Source organism: Crotalus tigris, unplaced genomic scaffold, assembly GCF_016545835.1.
Source record: "Crotalus tigris isolate CLP2741 ecotype Arizona unplaced genomic scaffold, ASM1654583v1 scf7180000021046.533783, whole genome shotgun sequence".
Classification (NCBI taxonomy): domain Eukaryota; kingdom Metazoa; phylum Chordata; class Lepidosauria; order Squamata; family Viperidae; genus Crotalus; species Crotalus tigris.
Window position 1 is genome coordinate 225,573 of NW_024098324.1, and position 14,599 is coordinate 240,171.

Below are 14,599 nucleotides of genomic sequence, written 5' to 3' on the forward strand. Positions count from 1 at the left end.
CCTAATCTATTTACTTCTCTGATAGGCTTCTGTATAATTTTTTAACAAAGACGTTCAGTGTATAGAGTCTTGTGTTGGAGGAAAATCAATTGTCAAGTTCCGTGGAATTACCCGCCTCCCCAGTTGACGTCACGTCAGAGTAATTGTTCCAGCAATAAGGCCCAGTGGGGCTGTGGTTAGCATTGCATAAGGGCAAGATTGCCAATATGCCAGCCTGTGGCACTGTGCTGTGACTGCCTTTAACTTCTCATTGTTCAGATCTAATTAGAGAACACTGTAATTCAAAATCAATTCATTTCCTGCTGGTTAATAACTAATTCCCCATCAGTGTGAATCAAGAGATTTATTCCTGCAGGTTAGAACTTTATTTAAAGCCGCAATTACATCCGACACCAGCCATGTACAGAGAAGTCATAAATAGGCAAGCACTTGTCACTCTCCGCTGAGATGGGGGCTTTGGAGAGGAGGGGTAGGTAAAAGAAACATCTTCTTTAATGGATAGAAAGAGACTCTTGAACCCAAGAATCCTAGAAAGACAGTTCTGCTAAGACAAGCCGGTTCCAAGCTTTATAATGGTGTTTTTCTAATGGGAGAAACTGTCTTTTTTAGCTTTCCAAGAGCCTTGTGGGAGCCTCCATCCTACAGCACAATTTGATGCTTAAACTAAGGAGCACAAGCTTGCCATGGGTCCTGCTTTACCTTCCTTTGTGAGGCAACCACAGAAAAAGAACTCCAACTGGGCTTGATTGACTTAAGGACTTGGCAATTATATTCAGTTCAGAGATGGAATTCTATATGTGTAGAAAAACAAGGGCTGAGGCAAGTGTGTGTATGAACATGCAAGCACCTTGCACTAATCTTATACCTTTGTTTTCATCATGTCTGATACTCAGAATAACAGATGCCCCACATCACAACTCCCTTGTGATGGGTTCCCCCCCCTGCAGTTTTAAAACCATTTGTCAGGAGGCATGTAGAGAAGAGTGGGAGATTCTGTTCTAACCTCCTTCTGCCCCCCTCCTATGCACACTGTACATTGTACACTGAACTATTTTCCATGTAGTTTGAATCCCCAGTGGGGGAATTCAGAATTTCTTTTTAGATGATGCAGAAGGTGGTGGAAATGAATGCCTTGGAGAAGGCCCTCCCCTCCTCTGTACAAGCCAAAGGAGACCAATTCCTAACAGATTTAGTTTCCCTGTTTGTTTTATACTGCACTTCTCTCCGTGACACTCAGAATATTTTATATGGCCCTATTCTAAACAATCCAGTGAAGGGTTTAATCTGGGTAGTTGCAACTGACAGATAGAGGATGGGTGGATAGATAGATAATAAATAATATAGATAGATTAGATAGATTAGATAGATAGATAGATAGATAGATAGATAGATAGATAGATAGATAGATAGATAGATAGATAGATAGACAGACAATAGATATAAATAGATGATGATAGATAAATAGGAGAGAGAGAGAGAGAGATGATAGAGAGATAGACATAGAGATGCCTATAGATAGGCAGAGAGATAGACATTAAATGGATAGACAAATGATATAAAGGGAGCTTCAGAGCCAAATCTGAGTCTCGTCAATATTGACTGATACTCTAAGCCAGAACTGTGGAATTTTGGTTACTCCAGATATTGTGGTACTACAGATGCATTTGTTTATTTAAAAATGTATACCATTCAGTTGGATTTCAAGCAGTTTACATGACAGCCATGCATCCAGAGTGATATCAGTTGGTATTGCAACAATATTTAAGAATTACAGAAGGCCTGCTCCTGGCTTGAGCTACCTTTTCTTACTAACTAGTGGCTGGCAAAAACAAAACAAAACAAAAAAAAGCCTAGGAATATCAATGAGTAAGTAATGTTTATTCAGTTAATGAGCAGAAAAAGTCAATGCTGATGGTAGCTTCACCTATTCAACGTGTAATATCCATCAGGGTAATCCCCAGGAGGGAGTCAAGAAACGCAAGGTGAGAATCTGCTACCTCATAATCAAAACCCTGCCTTTTTTTTAACATGGTAGTAATAATTACATGGGTGATTATTTTTTTTTCTTATAAAAAGCTTGTATAATTTCATTGCGCAGAGATCTTTTCCCAAAGTAAATTACCACATCTCTTGGTAAATTCTTTTGCACTGCCACCACAGAGTTAACTCTAAATGTCTGTTCCATTTCACTAAGTATTTCCTCTTTTTCTCTATTCAAAATCACAGCAAAGTCCTTTGCAACCATCTCTCTCAGATCTCCTTGCACAGACTCACCCAAACCTCTGATTCTTAAGGCATATTCCATTTGTTTATATTGAAGCATAAGAATTTCATCTTGAAAATTTTTCATCTCTTTTTCCATACTTTCAAATTTTCCCTCCATCAATTCCACTTTTCCCACTACCTCTTCTACACGAGAATTCAACTTTTCAAGAACAGAGGCAACACCTTTTAAAGCCAAAACTATCTCTTGCCTCAAAGTCTTATTGTTTTCCTCTAAAATCTCTTTCATTTCTCCCCTAATTTGAAGTACAATGTCTCCCATCATATCTTGCAAATCCTTCACCATTGTTGACTGTGCCAAGGAAGAAGGTGAAGCTGTTAATTTAGGTTGTTGCGCTGATAATAACACCGAAGAAGAAGCCACTTTAGGAGCTGTAGGGATTACTGGACGCTTTGGAGCCATCTTAAAAAAATCTTTAGTCCTTCTTGGAAATTGCAAAAATTAAGCAAAGGAAAAAAAAGAAATTAACTCCATAAAATCAAAAAAAAAATATCCTTCAAAAGGAGATCATTATAATAGAGAAAAAGGAGTTCAAAAAAAAAGAAAAAAGAGAAAGAAGAAAAAAATAATTAAATAGAAAAAATCCATTCCATTTTTTAAAAATACAAAAAATACAAGAAACCAAAAAATTAAACAAAAATAATAATACTAACACTCCATTCCAATCATTAAGAAAAACAAAAAAAAAGGAAAAAGAGAAAGGGAAAAAAGAAACCCCAAGAAGCCTGCCGGTCACCATTCTACCTTCCGAAAAAAAAAACACCGAGAGGCTTGCCGATCGCCATTTTACTTTCCCTTTCAACAAAGGGAAAAAAAATAAAAAATAAAAAGAGGGAATATAAAAGAAAATTAAATCTTTAGACTTAAGATCCAAATACAATCAAAGAAAGCAAAAACTAAATCCTCTACTCAGCTCTGTCCGCTTCTAAAAAAAACTCACCAGTTAACTTTAATCGCGGAGGTGGTTGCAGCGGCTTGTTTTGTCCCTAGGGACAAAAGCCGCTGGGAAACGGAGACAGTCTGAACTCCGTGGGAGCACTCCTTTCGCCCCCCCCCCCCAAAAAAAACTTTGGGGGAGCATAAGAGGCTCTACCACTATTCAGACAACTCTCTACCCCCCCCCTTTGCCCGGGAGGGGGTTTTTGAACCGCTGAACAGCTGATGTCCGCTGTTCATAGCGATTCAAACACTTACCCAGGAGGACGGCTACAAAGTAGCCGCCATCGCGCACGCAGATCCACCGGAAGTCTACATGGGTGATTATTGTTATAATTCAAGAATAATCCAAAGCTAAGAGAGCTTTTGAACTATGGTGCTGGAGAAGACTCCTGCGAGTCCCTTGTGTTCAAACTGCTCAGTCCTAGAAGAGATCAACCCCGACTGCTCTTTAGAAGGCCAGATCCTGAAGTTGAAACTCAAATACTTTGGCCATTTAATGAGAAGGAAGGACTCATTGGAGGCCTAATGCTGGGAAAGATTGAGGGCAATAGAAGAAGGGGACGTCAGAGAATGAGATGGCTGGATGGAGTCACTGAAGCAGTAGGTGTGAACTTAAATGGACTCCAGAAGATGGTAGAGGACAGGAAGACCTGGAGGAACGTTGTCCATGGGGTCGCGATGGGTCGGACAGGACTTCACAATTAATAACAACGACAAGAGAGCAACACACCACCCCAGAGAAAAATCTTCAGAAGATTTTAACATGGTTGTTTCCTTGTTCCAAAGTGGCCCAGTATAGACCACATTTTGTTCCAGGATACTTTCCTTTTACAGCTCTTTGCAGAGACAGCAGATTTTTTTACATAATTCCTTCAGAAATGCTCTCCCCTGCAAGAAGTTGAAGTGATTACAGCTCTCTTTATATTCCAACCACTGATAGACATTTGATCACTGTAGTACTGTAAGCATTAGTGCCATTGGGATGAATCCTGAATTTTATTCAGCTGGAAGAACAGCTCACACTGGGAGAAAAAGGGCAGGAGACTATATATTGGTTGAGTTTCCTCCTTCCTTTTCAACGTAGGGCAGCCCCTTCTCATTTCCCAAGGAATCCTCTCTCCATGAGGGACACCTAGAAGACTGCAAAACACATTAAAGGTAGATTATCGTCTCTCTCAAACAGCAGGAAATCTCTGCCACATCAAAAGCCTCCTGCTGACTAAAGGAATTTTCCCATCTCCTGAAGGATTTTGCTAGTTACAAATTACTGATTTTTTTAAAAAAAATTGATTGATTGCTTATTTCTTGAGTTTTCTGTAGTCTCGTGGCATTCTGTAGTCTCGCGGCATTTAACTTCTGCTGCAGCACAAAACAACACAACGCCAAATAAATCACACAGCAGCCAAACTACATTTTCATACTGCCGATTTTGGCGCTTTTGAAAGCTTCCTAAGGAAATTGGGGTGATCCTGCCTTAAGCCTCTGGTGCTACGTTGTTTGTATCACTGTGGTGGTGTGGCCTTTTTGAGTCACCAAGAGGAAGAAAAGGGGGGGGGAGTTCTTGTGATGTCCATGTCAATGTGCAAAGTCACTTTCAAAGGCAGTCCTTAGGGGTTGAGAACCTGATATGAATGTCTGTAGGCTGAAAAAACAGCCTCTCTGTCCTAAAAGCACCTCTAAATCATTCTGAAATGATACCTTTTAAAAGACGTCTCTGGGCTGACAGAAAAAACCAATGCAAAGAAAACATTTGTATTATCATTTTCCTGTGGATTTCAGACCGTGATTTAAAAAGATGAGTTTGAATATGAAATTTAAAAGCAGTTTTTTTTAAAAAAACAAAACAAAAAACAGCTTTTTTCTCCTCACATGATTTTGTCTTTTCATTTCCTCACTGCTAGAATGCAAGCAGAACTCCCTTGAATAATTTCTATTGGAATCAGAGAGTGCAGAAATTGGAGGAGGAAGCATTTTATTCTCTCAGATGCAACCCCCTCATAAATACTGTTCCTTTGCTGGCAATTAACATTAGGAAAAGAGGTTGCCCTTTTTTTTTTTAATGCCAATTACAGGTAGTCCTCGACTTACAACAGTTCATTTATGACTGTTCAAAGTTGCGAAGGCACTGAAAAAAGTGACCAACGACCGTTTTTCACACTTACTACTGCAGCCTCCCAATGGTCACATGATCAAAATTCAGATGCTTAGCAACCGGCTCATATTTATGATGGTTGAAGTGTCCTGGGGCCACGTGTTCAAATTTTGTGACCTTCTGACAAGCGAAGTCAATGGCGAAGCCAGATTCACTTAACAGCCGTGTTACTAACTTAACAAATGCAATGATTCACTTAACAACTGTGGTAGGAAAAATGGTAAAATGAGGCAAAACTCACTTAAGAAATGTTTCACTTAGCAAATTAATTTTGGGCTCAATTGTTGTCGTAACTCGAGGACTAGCTGTATCACTGAAGGGCAAGCTTTTCATTACAACATAGCTTGAGAGTCAAGGGTTTCCTGTCTGTTTTCCTCACTTTATAATTTCAATTGAAATAAAGTTTTTTTTTAATCTGTATGCAGTTGCTAATTGCTTTTAATAAGCTGGGCTTTCTTTTGGCTAATTGGCTATAGATAGCTATTTAAAATCAACCCAGAAATTTTTACTTTTCTTACTTTTTTATTATTAAGAAGGGAGTCTCTTCTGGCCTCTTTTATGACTGGGAGAGCAGACAGGCTGTGACTTACCCTTTTCAGGGATTCACAAACTGGGAAATTGTTGAGACGGCTAAAAGAGAAAAAAACAAAACAAAACCCAATGTCTTAGTTTTCTTCCATTTAAAGATCCAGCACACCAAAGTTAGGAAAAATGTAGAACTACATGCAGCTGTTTCCATGGTGTTTCACTGTATTTCAAAGCTTTAGTTTTCTGTTAAAAGCTGAGAAGAAAACTTTCATATCTGAAACTATTGCAGCATGTCGACCGAGTCAGGAATGAGATGTTAAAATAACTCAGGACTCGTCCTGCTGTTTTCACATCTCAGCAAGAAGTAAAGCGTTGGCTTCTCATTGTCAGCCAGAAAGAAGGCGTCTTTTGGTGGAAATAAGAGTCCCACGTGAATCTGAAATACACTTTTTTCTCTCAATTCCGACTCCTCAGCAATACAACTTTGCCCTTGTTTCTTTGTGACATGCTGTTCCGATCGGCTCCCTGAGTAGAAGAAAGTTCATCCATTTTTCTTTAGATGAATATGTGGATTTATGGGCCTCCTTTCCCTTAGGCTTCTAGATGGCTTCGCAGAACAGAGCTCTCTGTCAGAACAGCCATTCATCTAGCGACTGTTCAAAGTTATGACAGTGCTGAAAAAAGTGACTTACAACTGGTTCTCATATTTATGATTGTCATCTGTGTATATGTATGTATATGTGTGTGTGTATCTATATCTATCTATCTCTATATATCAATATCCATCTATCTTAAGGTGACCAACTTTTTTACAATGAAAAGGAGGACACAAATAAATTGAAGAAAAAATATCATAAATAAAAGAAACATTTTATTCATTGCAACGATAATACAGACAACTTGCATGTGCAAAATTTGCCAGCCAGGTGTTTTGGCACGCTCAGCAGCAATTCCTATTGGCTTTTGAAAGCCAATAGCGGGAGTAGCACAGCTCATGCAAAAGTTGAAAAAAAAAACCATCAAAAAAAGGTGCCGGAATGCCGTTCTGAGCGTTCTATGAGGAAAAAAAAAAGCCCTGCAGATTAGTCTTCAAATATCGAAAAGGAAGACATGAAGGAGGACACTTTTTGAGGGAGGACAGAACTTACAAAAGGAGGACTGTCCTTCCTAAAGGAGGACAGTTGGTCACCTTAATCTATCTATCTATCTATCTATCTATCTATCTATCTATCTATCTATCTATCATCTATCTATCTATCTATCTATCTATCTATCTATCTCTATATCTATCTATCTATCTCTATATCTACATCTATATCTATCTATATCTATATCTATTTATCTATCTATCTATTTATCTATCTATATCTATCTATCTATCCATCCATCCATCTGGGTCATGTGGTCAGCTTCCCAGTCAGCTTCTGATAAGCCAAGTCAGTGAGGAGAGCTGAATTCACTTAAGAACCATGTGATTCCTTTAACCCTGGCAAAAATGTTCGTAAAAATGGCACAACTCACCTATCAGCCATCATGCTTAGCAACAGAAATTCTGGTTAAATTTTAAAAGCAATACTTTCCATAAATATCAAGCGGATAATATCAAAGACGTCAGTTGCTCCTGATATTAAAAATGTAGTAGAATGGGAAATTGTTCCTGGATAAGCTGAAATTACCCCCCCCCCAAAGTAACTCTGCATGTGCTCATTCTTCGGTTAATGATACAGAGGCATCCATGAAATTCAATGCTATGGAAGGTCATAAAGATGCACTTTGTCTTCTTTAATAAATGGACAATTTTCATGGTTATTAGAATTCATAGCTAAAGCAAGAAACGAACGAAGAAAGGAAAGCCCTGAAGGCCAATATGTCTCGGGTTTCCTGGCACAGTCTTGACAGCAACTGGAAATAGCTAATCTAGTTTGATTTACAATATTATAAATTTTGCAGCCCCTTGGAAGAATTCAAGTCCAGATGTCATCTTCAAAGGGATCGAAGGCTAGAGTCTTGGACTTGAATATAATTTTATAAATGTCAGTTGGGTGATGATGATGTCAAATGTGCAAAAGACAGGAATACTAAGGGAGCCAAATATTTCTGTCAGGTCAAGGTGCTCAGAGTTCAGTCTTAAAATACACTCTTAAATTGGATACAAAAAGGAAAAGCGAAGGTTTATGTGGTCTGCTAATATTTTTCTCTCTGTTTAACGTTGTAGTTTTTCCCCTATGGAGATGCCTCCAAGTTTGCCCAACATGCTTTCAGAACCTTTGATAAGAATGGCGATGGCACCATTGACTTCAGAGAGTTCATCTGCGCCCTCTCCATCACTTCCAGGGGTAGCTTTGAACAGAAATTAAACTGGGCCTTCAATATGTACGACTTAGATGGAGATGGGAAAATCACCAGGGTGGAGATGCTGGAAATTATAGAGGTAAGCCAGCTTCCGTGTATCCCATCGCTTTCTAATGTGAGCAAGAAACAAAATATTTTGCTTTGGTGATTTTTTGGGGGGGAGGGAGATGTTTGATCACCTTGAGGGTTTTATGATTAAAAATTGCAGAAATATGCCAGTGGTGAAATAAAATGGATGGCTCTATAAAAATCTGGGACTATGTAAGCAGGAGGTTTGTCAGTGTGATGGCTGACAATTAAATCTGTGCCATAGGGTACATGGTACATCTATGAATTCTGTGAAATTGCATCTCTCAATATCCTTCACCATGGGCCATGCTGGCTGTAGCTACTAGATATTATAGCCTCCCAATATTTGGAGAGCCACACTGAGGAAATCAAAGTTTTGTGGACAATGATTATATGAGATATGTTGTTCTGAAAAACCCTGTTATAAAAGATAAAGTTAAGATTGAGTTCCAAACCTTCTTCGCAGATAATCATGCGTAATGCAAAAATTGCACAGCTTCCCATCAAATTGCAACACAATGCGAAATTACGCAATGAGCCTAGACATCGTTACAGGTAGCCCTTTTGATGATAACTTATTCAGCGACCTTTCAAAGTTACAGTGGTGATTAATGAGTGGCACTTAAGACTGGTCCTCCAAGTTCCATCCAGCACCCCGAAGTCACACGATTGTGATCTGGGAACCTGATAACTGTCTCATGCCTACAGTGGTTGCAGCATCACACAGTCATGTGATCTCTGCCAGCTTCCGACAAGCAAAGTTTGGCTGTGCTACACCACAGCAGTCACCCTTGCATTACCCCACCCCTCCGCCGGTATTAGCTACTTAACAACTCACGATCCTTGCTTAACACCAGCAACAAGGAATCTGGGCTGGTCACCATTGAGTGGTATGGTCTTGTGATATTGCATTTTATGACTGTATTGCTTAGTAATTGAATATCTGGTCCCAGTTACTGTCATTAACCGAGGATTGCCTGAATTGACATGTCAGCTGAAAGGGGGTGGGGGGAAAACACGGACCTTTTTTCATTAGTAAGTAGACAGCAGTGGCAATATTAGGTCTTTATGCATGAATGAGTAGGAGGGGGGCCAGGTTCCTTACCCCAGCTCTAAATCTTAAGCCTCAATACAGCAGTGTCCTTGAGTGGATCATTTAATTTTCTCACAGAGAGGTGAAAGAATGTCTTTCACTCTGATGGTGACACTGTTGATGTGGTGACAGAGTCTGCCCTCCATTCCCATTATTGAGGGATTGCTTCTTTTTGACAAGATTCAGCCCCACAAGGCTGCCTGGTAAAAAAAACAAAAAACAAAAAGTAAATATAGGTGAACGTCCCAATTGTACACAGACCCATTCTGTTTACAAAATGCTGGCATGAAGTTCTCCCTCATTTAAGGAAGCAATGCATCAGGTTTTCAAAATAAATAAATAAATAAATCAGAAAGCATAACCTCTTGGTGTAACTTAGACTTTTGCAGTGTATTGTGCCATCGCTGATCGCGTATGTTCAACATTCTGTTTGATCTACATTTAACTATTGTGCTTAAATCAGGCCAGGTGACAGAGTTGACGCTTAAAGTGCAATCCAATATTCGCTACCCAGGGAATAAGCCCTACTGAACTCAGCTGACTCTCTAAAGAACTACAGCATCGGTCTGTGGTAGTTTCAACCAATCAAGTAATTTTGCCGGATCTCATGAAATTCCTCTTTTTCTCTCACTCTCTCTCTCTCTCTCTCTCTCTCTCTCTCTCTCTCTCTCTCTCTCTCTCTCTCTCTCTCTCTCTCTCTCAAGGCCATTTATAAAATGGTGGGCACTGTAATAATGATGAAGATGAACGAAGATGGCCTCACACCGGAGCAACGAGTAGACAAGATTTTCAGCAAAATGGATAAGAACAAAGACGACCAGATTACGTTGGATGAATTCAAAGAAGCTGCCAAGAGTGACCCTTCCATCGTATTACTCCTGCAATGTGACATTCAGAAATGAGCATGTATAAAATGCTTTCATGGACTGCACAGAAGTTTAAATGTTCCATTCAGTTTGCAGCTATCTATACAACACACACACACACACACACATACACAAAACAACAAATTGCTTGGACTATCTATCAATGGACTTGCTTCTTGTGTTTGAAACACTTGTGTGCATGAGAATGTCAATTGCTAAAGAATTTTAAAAAAATATCTATTATAAAACAAAATTATGCCACAATGTGAAGTGTGCAATGTCATTTCATAAGTCCTTTTTCCTCTGATGCCTACGCAGCGATACCAGGCTGCAGTGAACTATACTATTTATTGTTCAAGTTTTACTGATGCTAGTTATATGTCTTCTTAAACTGGATAATGTTAGTGACATTGAAACCCCCGCCCCATGGTAGTGTAACTGTTCATTAGCAAGTATGTCACCCTTCTGCTATATAGCCGTAGTGGACAGACTGAGGGCAGCTTTAGGAGTCTGATCCAGCCATGTGCTTGTACTGTCAGTGGATATAAATGTATTTTCATTTGCATGACTTTTAGGTTTGCCTTAATTCTTACCTCATTTGCATCCTTCATTTGGGAAAAAAGAGACAAAGGCTCATGTCAGAGGAATGAAGGATAAAGCTTTAAAAAAGCTAACCCCACTAAGGTGTTCCAATCAGTGAAGGCTAAACAAATAAACAAATAGAGAAGTAGAGGAAAAAAACATATTTTCAATGTTGTTCTACTGGAAGTTAAAACTGTTTTGTTGGGAGTGTATTAATTTCTGCTTGAAATTCTCATAAGCTTCCAAAAAGGTTGAGATCAACTTCCCCAAATAAATTTATAACCTTTGACTTCTCATGTGTTTCTTTTTACACAGGTACCTTGCTGCTAGCGCTGGAATTAAATAGATGATAAACGCTATTCGATAGCCAAATATTTTCTCAGTGGAGTTTCCATGTATGTATGGGGACTTCACCCTGATGTTTACAGAACTCAGCTCCAACCCATTTTCCTTTGCAGGTTTAATGGACAGGAGGAATAACCCTGAGGAACAGAAGGAAGAGCTGCAACCAAGGCAATAGTCAGATAAAAGAAATTTAAGTCCAAAACAGAAATGTAATTTGAGAAAATGTCTCAGACTTGACTCTCCCTAGTTATCACCAAGAAAAAGAGAGGGAGGGCGGGGAAAGGTATTTGGACTTACAAGATTCTGTTACTGTAACCATATAATAAAAGTAGTTTTAGCATTCATAACTTTGGTTTTGTAGTCTGGTCTACTGCAAAGGGCTAACGTCAGCCTTTTGTAATTCCTAAAACTACAATGAAAGTCAGTTGATTCTCTGGGTCTCGTTCTTGTATTGCACATTCTAGGAACAATCAAAACACTTGAGCTCCAGCAAAAGGTGCTATATTGTTCTAGTTTTAATTTCTAGAATGGTTTCTAAAGAAGGCATCTGAAAGCCTGAGTTGAAAGGCATTTGATCCCAGAAGAAGGATTGTGGAAGTATAAAAAAACATTAAATCTCAAAAAAAATCAAAGCACACCAGTTCAGCTGAACTATTTTTTTTAACACATTTTATTGTTTTTTTTAAAATTCTTAAGAAAAAGTACTCAGGACCCACTGTGGTGGTTGGGTGGTCAAACATTCAAAAGTAAAAATATACATAAACAACACAACTCAATAAATTTCACTATCCCTTCTCTATTCCCCTCAATTAACATGATACATTTAAATATTCCATTTCTATTTTAAATTTCTATCACTATTAAACCTGTATTATAGCTTTATCAGTTACAATTACAACAGTTTAAATTTAAAACAAGAAATTATCAATTCTAATTCTTAATCTCTCACATCCCTCATTTTATCACCAATCTCATTTATTTCTTCTTCCACTACACTATAGATATCCTAATAGCAATAAAATATTGATCAGCCCTATATATATGTAATCCCAAAGTCAATCCATCTCTTTAAATATAACAAGATAATATTAAACCTTAATTCATTCAAATTCATTAAACAAAATTCAAATTTTCTCCAATTACTTATCATGCCTTATCATGTCTAGTAATCATGCCTTATCATGTCTAGTAATATCATCCTAGTAATTTAAAACATTCTGTAAATTATTAAAAGCATCCCAATCTAAACAGTCATCATTTTTTCAATTCCAGTACATAATAATTTTCATATATTTCCCAAACGCTACATAAGTACAATCCAATACATTCTTAATCTGTTTAAAATATCTATTCTAATAATCACAAATATATATATATATATATATATATATATTTAATTGCTTCTAACTCTGAATCTTAATCCTTAAAACAATCCATAAATCCAGTATTGCCAACTAATCCATTACACAGTTTTAGATTTCTCTTTTAAGTCTAATTCTAGGTTTTTTCCAGTACCAGGCAGGTTTCCATAAACACGCTTCCCTTTCTATCAGTGAGTCTATTTTTGTTGCTTGGAATGGCCTTTGAAGAAATAAAAGTCCCATCCTCTGCATCAGGCGTTTATTTTTCTCCTCCTTAAAATATTGTTGCTTTGTAATTTCAAATCTCAATCTTTGCTTCTTCTGTTCCTCAAAGTTACAGATGAAAGGTTTGTAGGGTAAAATAAGCTCCTCTTTTATCTCAATTAATTCCTCTTCTAATATAATTTAGTTTGTAAAATAGTCAGGTTTAGTCTGGTTATCCGTTTGACTGTTTGAAGTGAAATTTCTGGATCTTAATTCTGAAGTAGATTCTTTCAATATGGCACAAATTTCTGTAGTGGCCTCATGTATCTTTTCCAGTATAAGCTTATAGTTTAATTGTGAATGCAAATTCTCCATTTTGATAGTAGTTAGTAATAGTTTTTTGTTTGTTTGTTTGTGGAGGCTGTATTTGGTAAGAGTTAGTCTATATCCACCCCCACAATTCCCACAGCTCAGCTTATCTTTTTCCAAAAATGATTTGAAGGTCAGGTCTGGTTTAACTTCAAAAAAGTAACCAGAAGATGCAATATTAGGTTTTCCCCACTAGATGTCCTCAGTAAGTTAAGAAATAGTCTTTTCCAGACAGCATTGCTTTGTTTCTATCTTTAAAAGTATAGTGTGAAAGAAGAAATAATCTTCCAACACCAGGTGATAGTACAAATCTTAGCAGAACCAAAAAGGAGAGAGTTTTCTGTATAAAAGTAAATTTTAATTTTGTAAAATGCCTTCTTTCCCAAAAATATAAAAGCTGCTTTCTCTAGCCAGGGAAATAATTCCAACAAGGCTCTTACAGGCAAAAAAACAAAGTCAAGTAGTGAGAGTAACAAAGAAAAATCTCACCCGGATTCACCACGGGGGTTCTTACAGCTTAGATGTTCTTGACTTGGTGGCCGATCTTCTTCTCCATCGGCCCTCAGAGATCGCCCGGGCAGCTGGAGGAGCTGCCGCTCCTCCGCAGCCGAGCCGAAACCTGTTCGACGGAAGTCGCACCCTCCAGGGCAACTTTCGACCCGTATAAGGGGGGAAGACTAGCCACCGAGAAGACAAGTCTCTCTGCACGACTAGAATCGCCGCGAACCAGAACCGGAAGTCAGTTCAACTGAACTGTTGATCCTGTAATTACTATTGTTCACAAGGTTTTCTTTTCTGAGAAAAAATATATTTAGGAGCTCACAGCCAGATTCCCGGTTTGTTTTTCCAAGATACGCCAAGTAGCAAAATCTTGGAAACAGGTTAAAGGAAAACATTGGCAAAGAATGCAAAGCTAGTTTCCTAAATATGGCTCTTAATGGATTTCCTATTGTCACCGTTGCTTTAATAAGAAAAGCTGAGTAGCAATCACTACTGTACGAGTATCACAGTGGAATGCAAATCTAACACAATTGATGCAAAGAAATCCACCTTATAGTTTACTAGCTTTGTCCCTGAAAATATGAGCTGTTTCAACAAAAGTGTGGAAGCATATGCTAAGCACATCTAATTGAAAAGCATCTTCCTGAAATTCCTGCCATGTTAAAATGCATGTAAATGACAACATTGAAAATGTCATTTATTGTCCTAAACATCAGGCCAAAAGAATCATAGTCAAGTGGACACAGGCATCTAAAAATGGTTCAGTGGCTTCCTGTGAAATCCAAGGTGCTCAGTTCAAAGACCTTGGCGGTTCAAGTCCTGACACCTCCAGGTGATATTGATACCTGTGAGGCAATATGCATCTTGATAGATCGCTCTCATTTGAACTCATACAGCCAAAAGCTAGACCAGTCTAAATGACCTCAGCATCTGAAAGATACTTTCCATAGTATA

General features: G+C 38.2%; 1 protein-coding gene across 3 annotated transcripts in view; it reads left to right on the plus strand.

Annotated features, from left to right (window-relative positions):
• Positions 1 to 11,554, plus strand: part of VSNL1 (visinin like 1) — a 111,631-nt gene extending 100,077 nt beyond the window's left edge. For 2 of the 3 annotated variants that reach the window (XM_039369322.1, XM_039369320.1), the window contains exons 3-4: positions 8,119 to 8,334; positions 10,122 to 11,554. In XM_039369322.1, the coding sequence (XP_039225256.1) occupies positions 8,119 to 8,334; positions 10,122 to 10,319 (414 nt within the window). In that variant the 3' untranslated portion in view covers positions 10,320 to 11,554. The remainder of the gene's footprint in view (positions 1 to 8,118; positions 8,335 to 10,121) is intronic. The other variant, XM_039369321.1, reaches the window with a different exon arrangement.
• Positions 11,555 to 14,599: the final 3,045 nt, after the last annotated feature.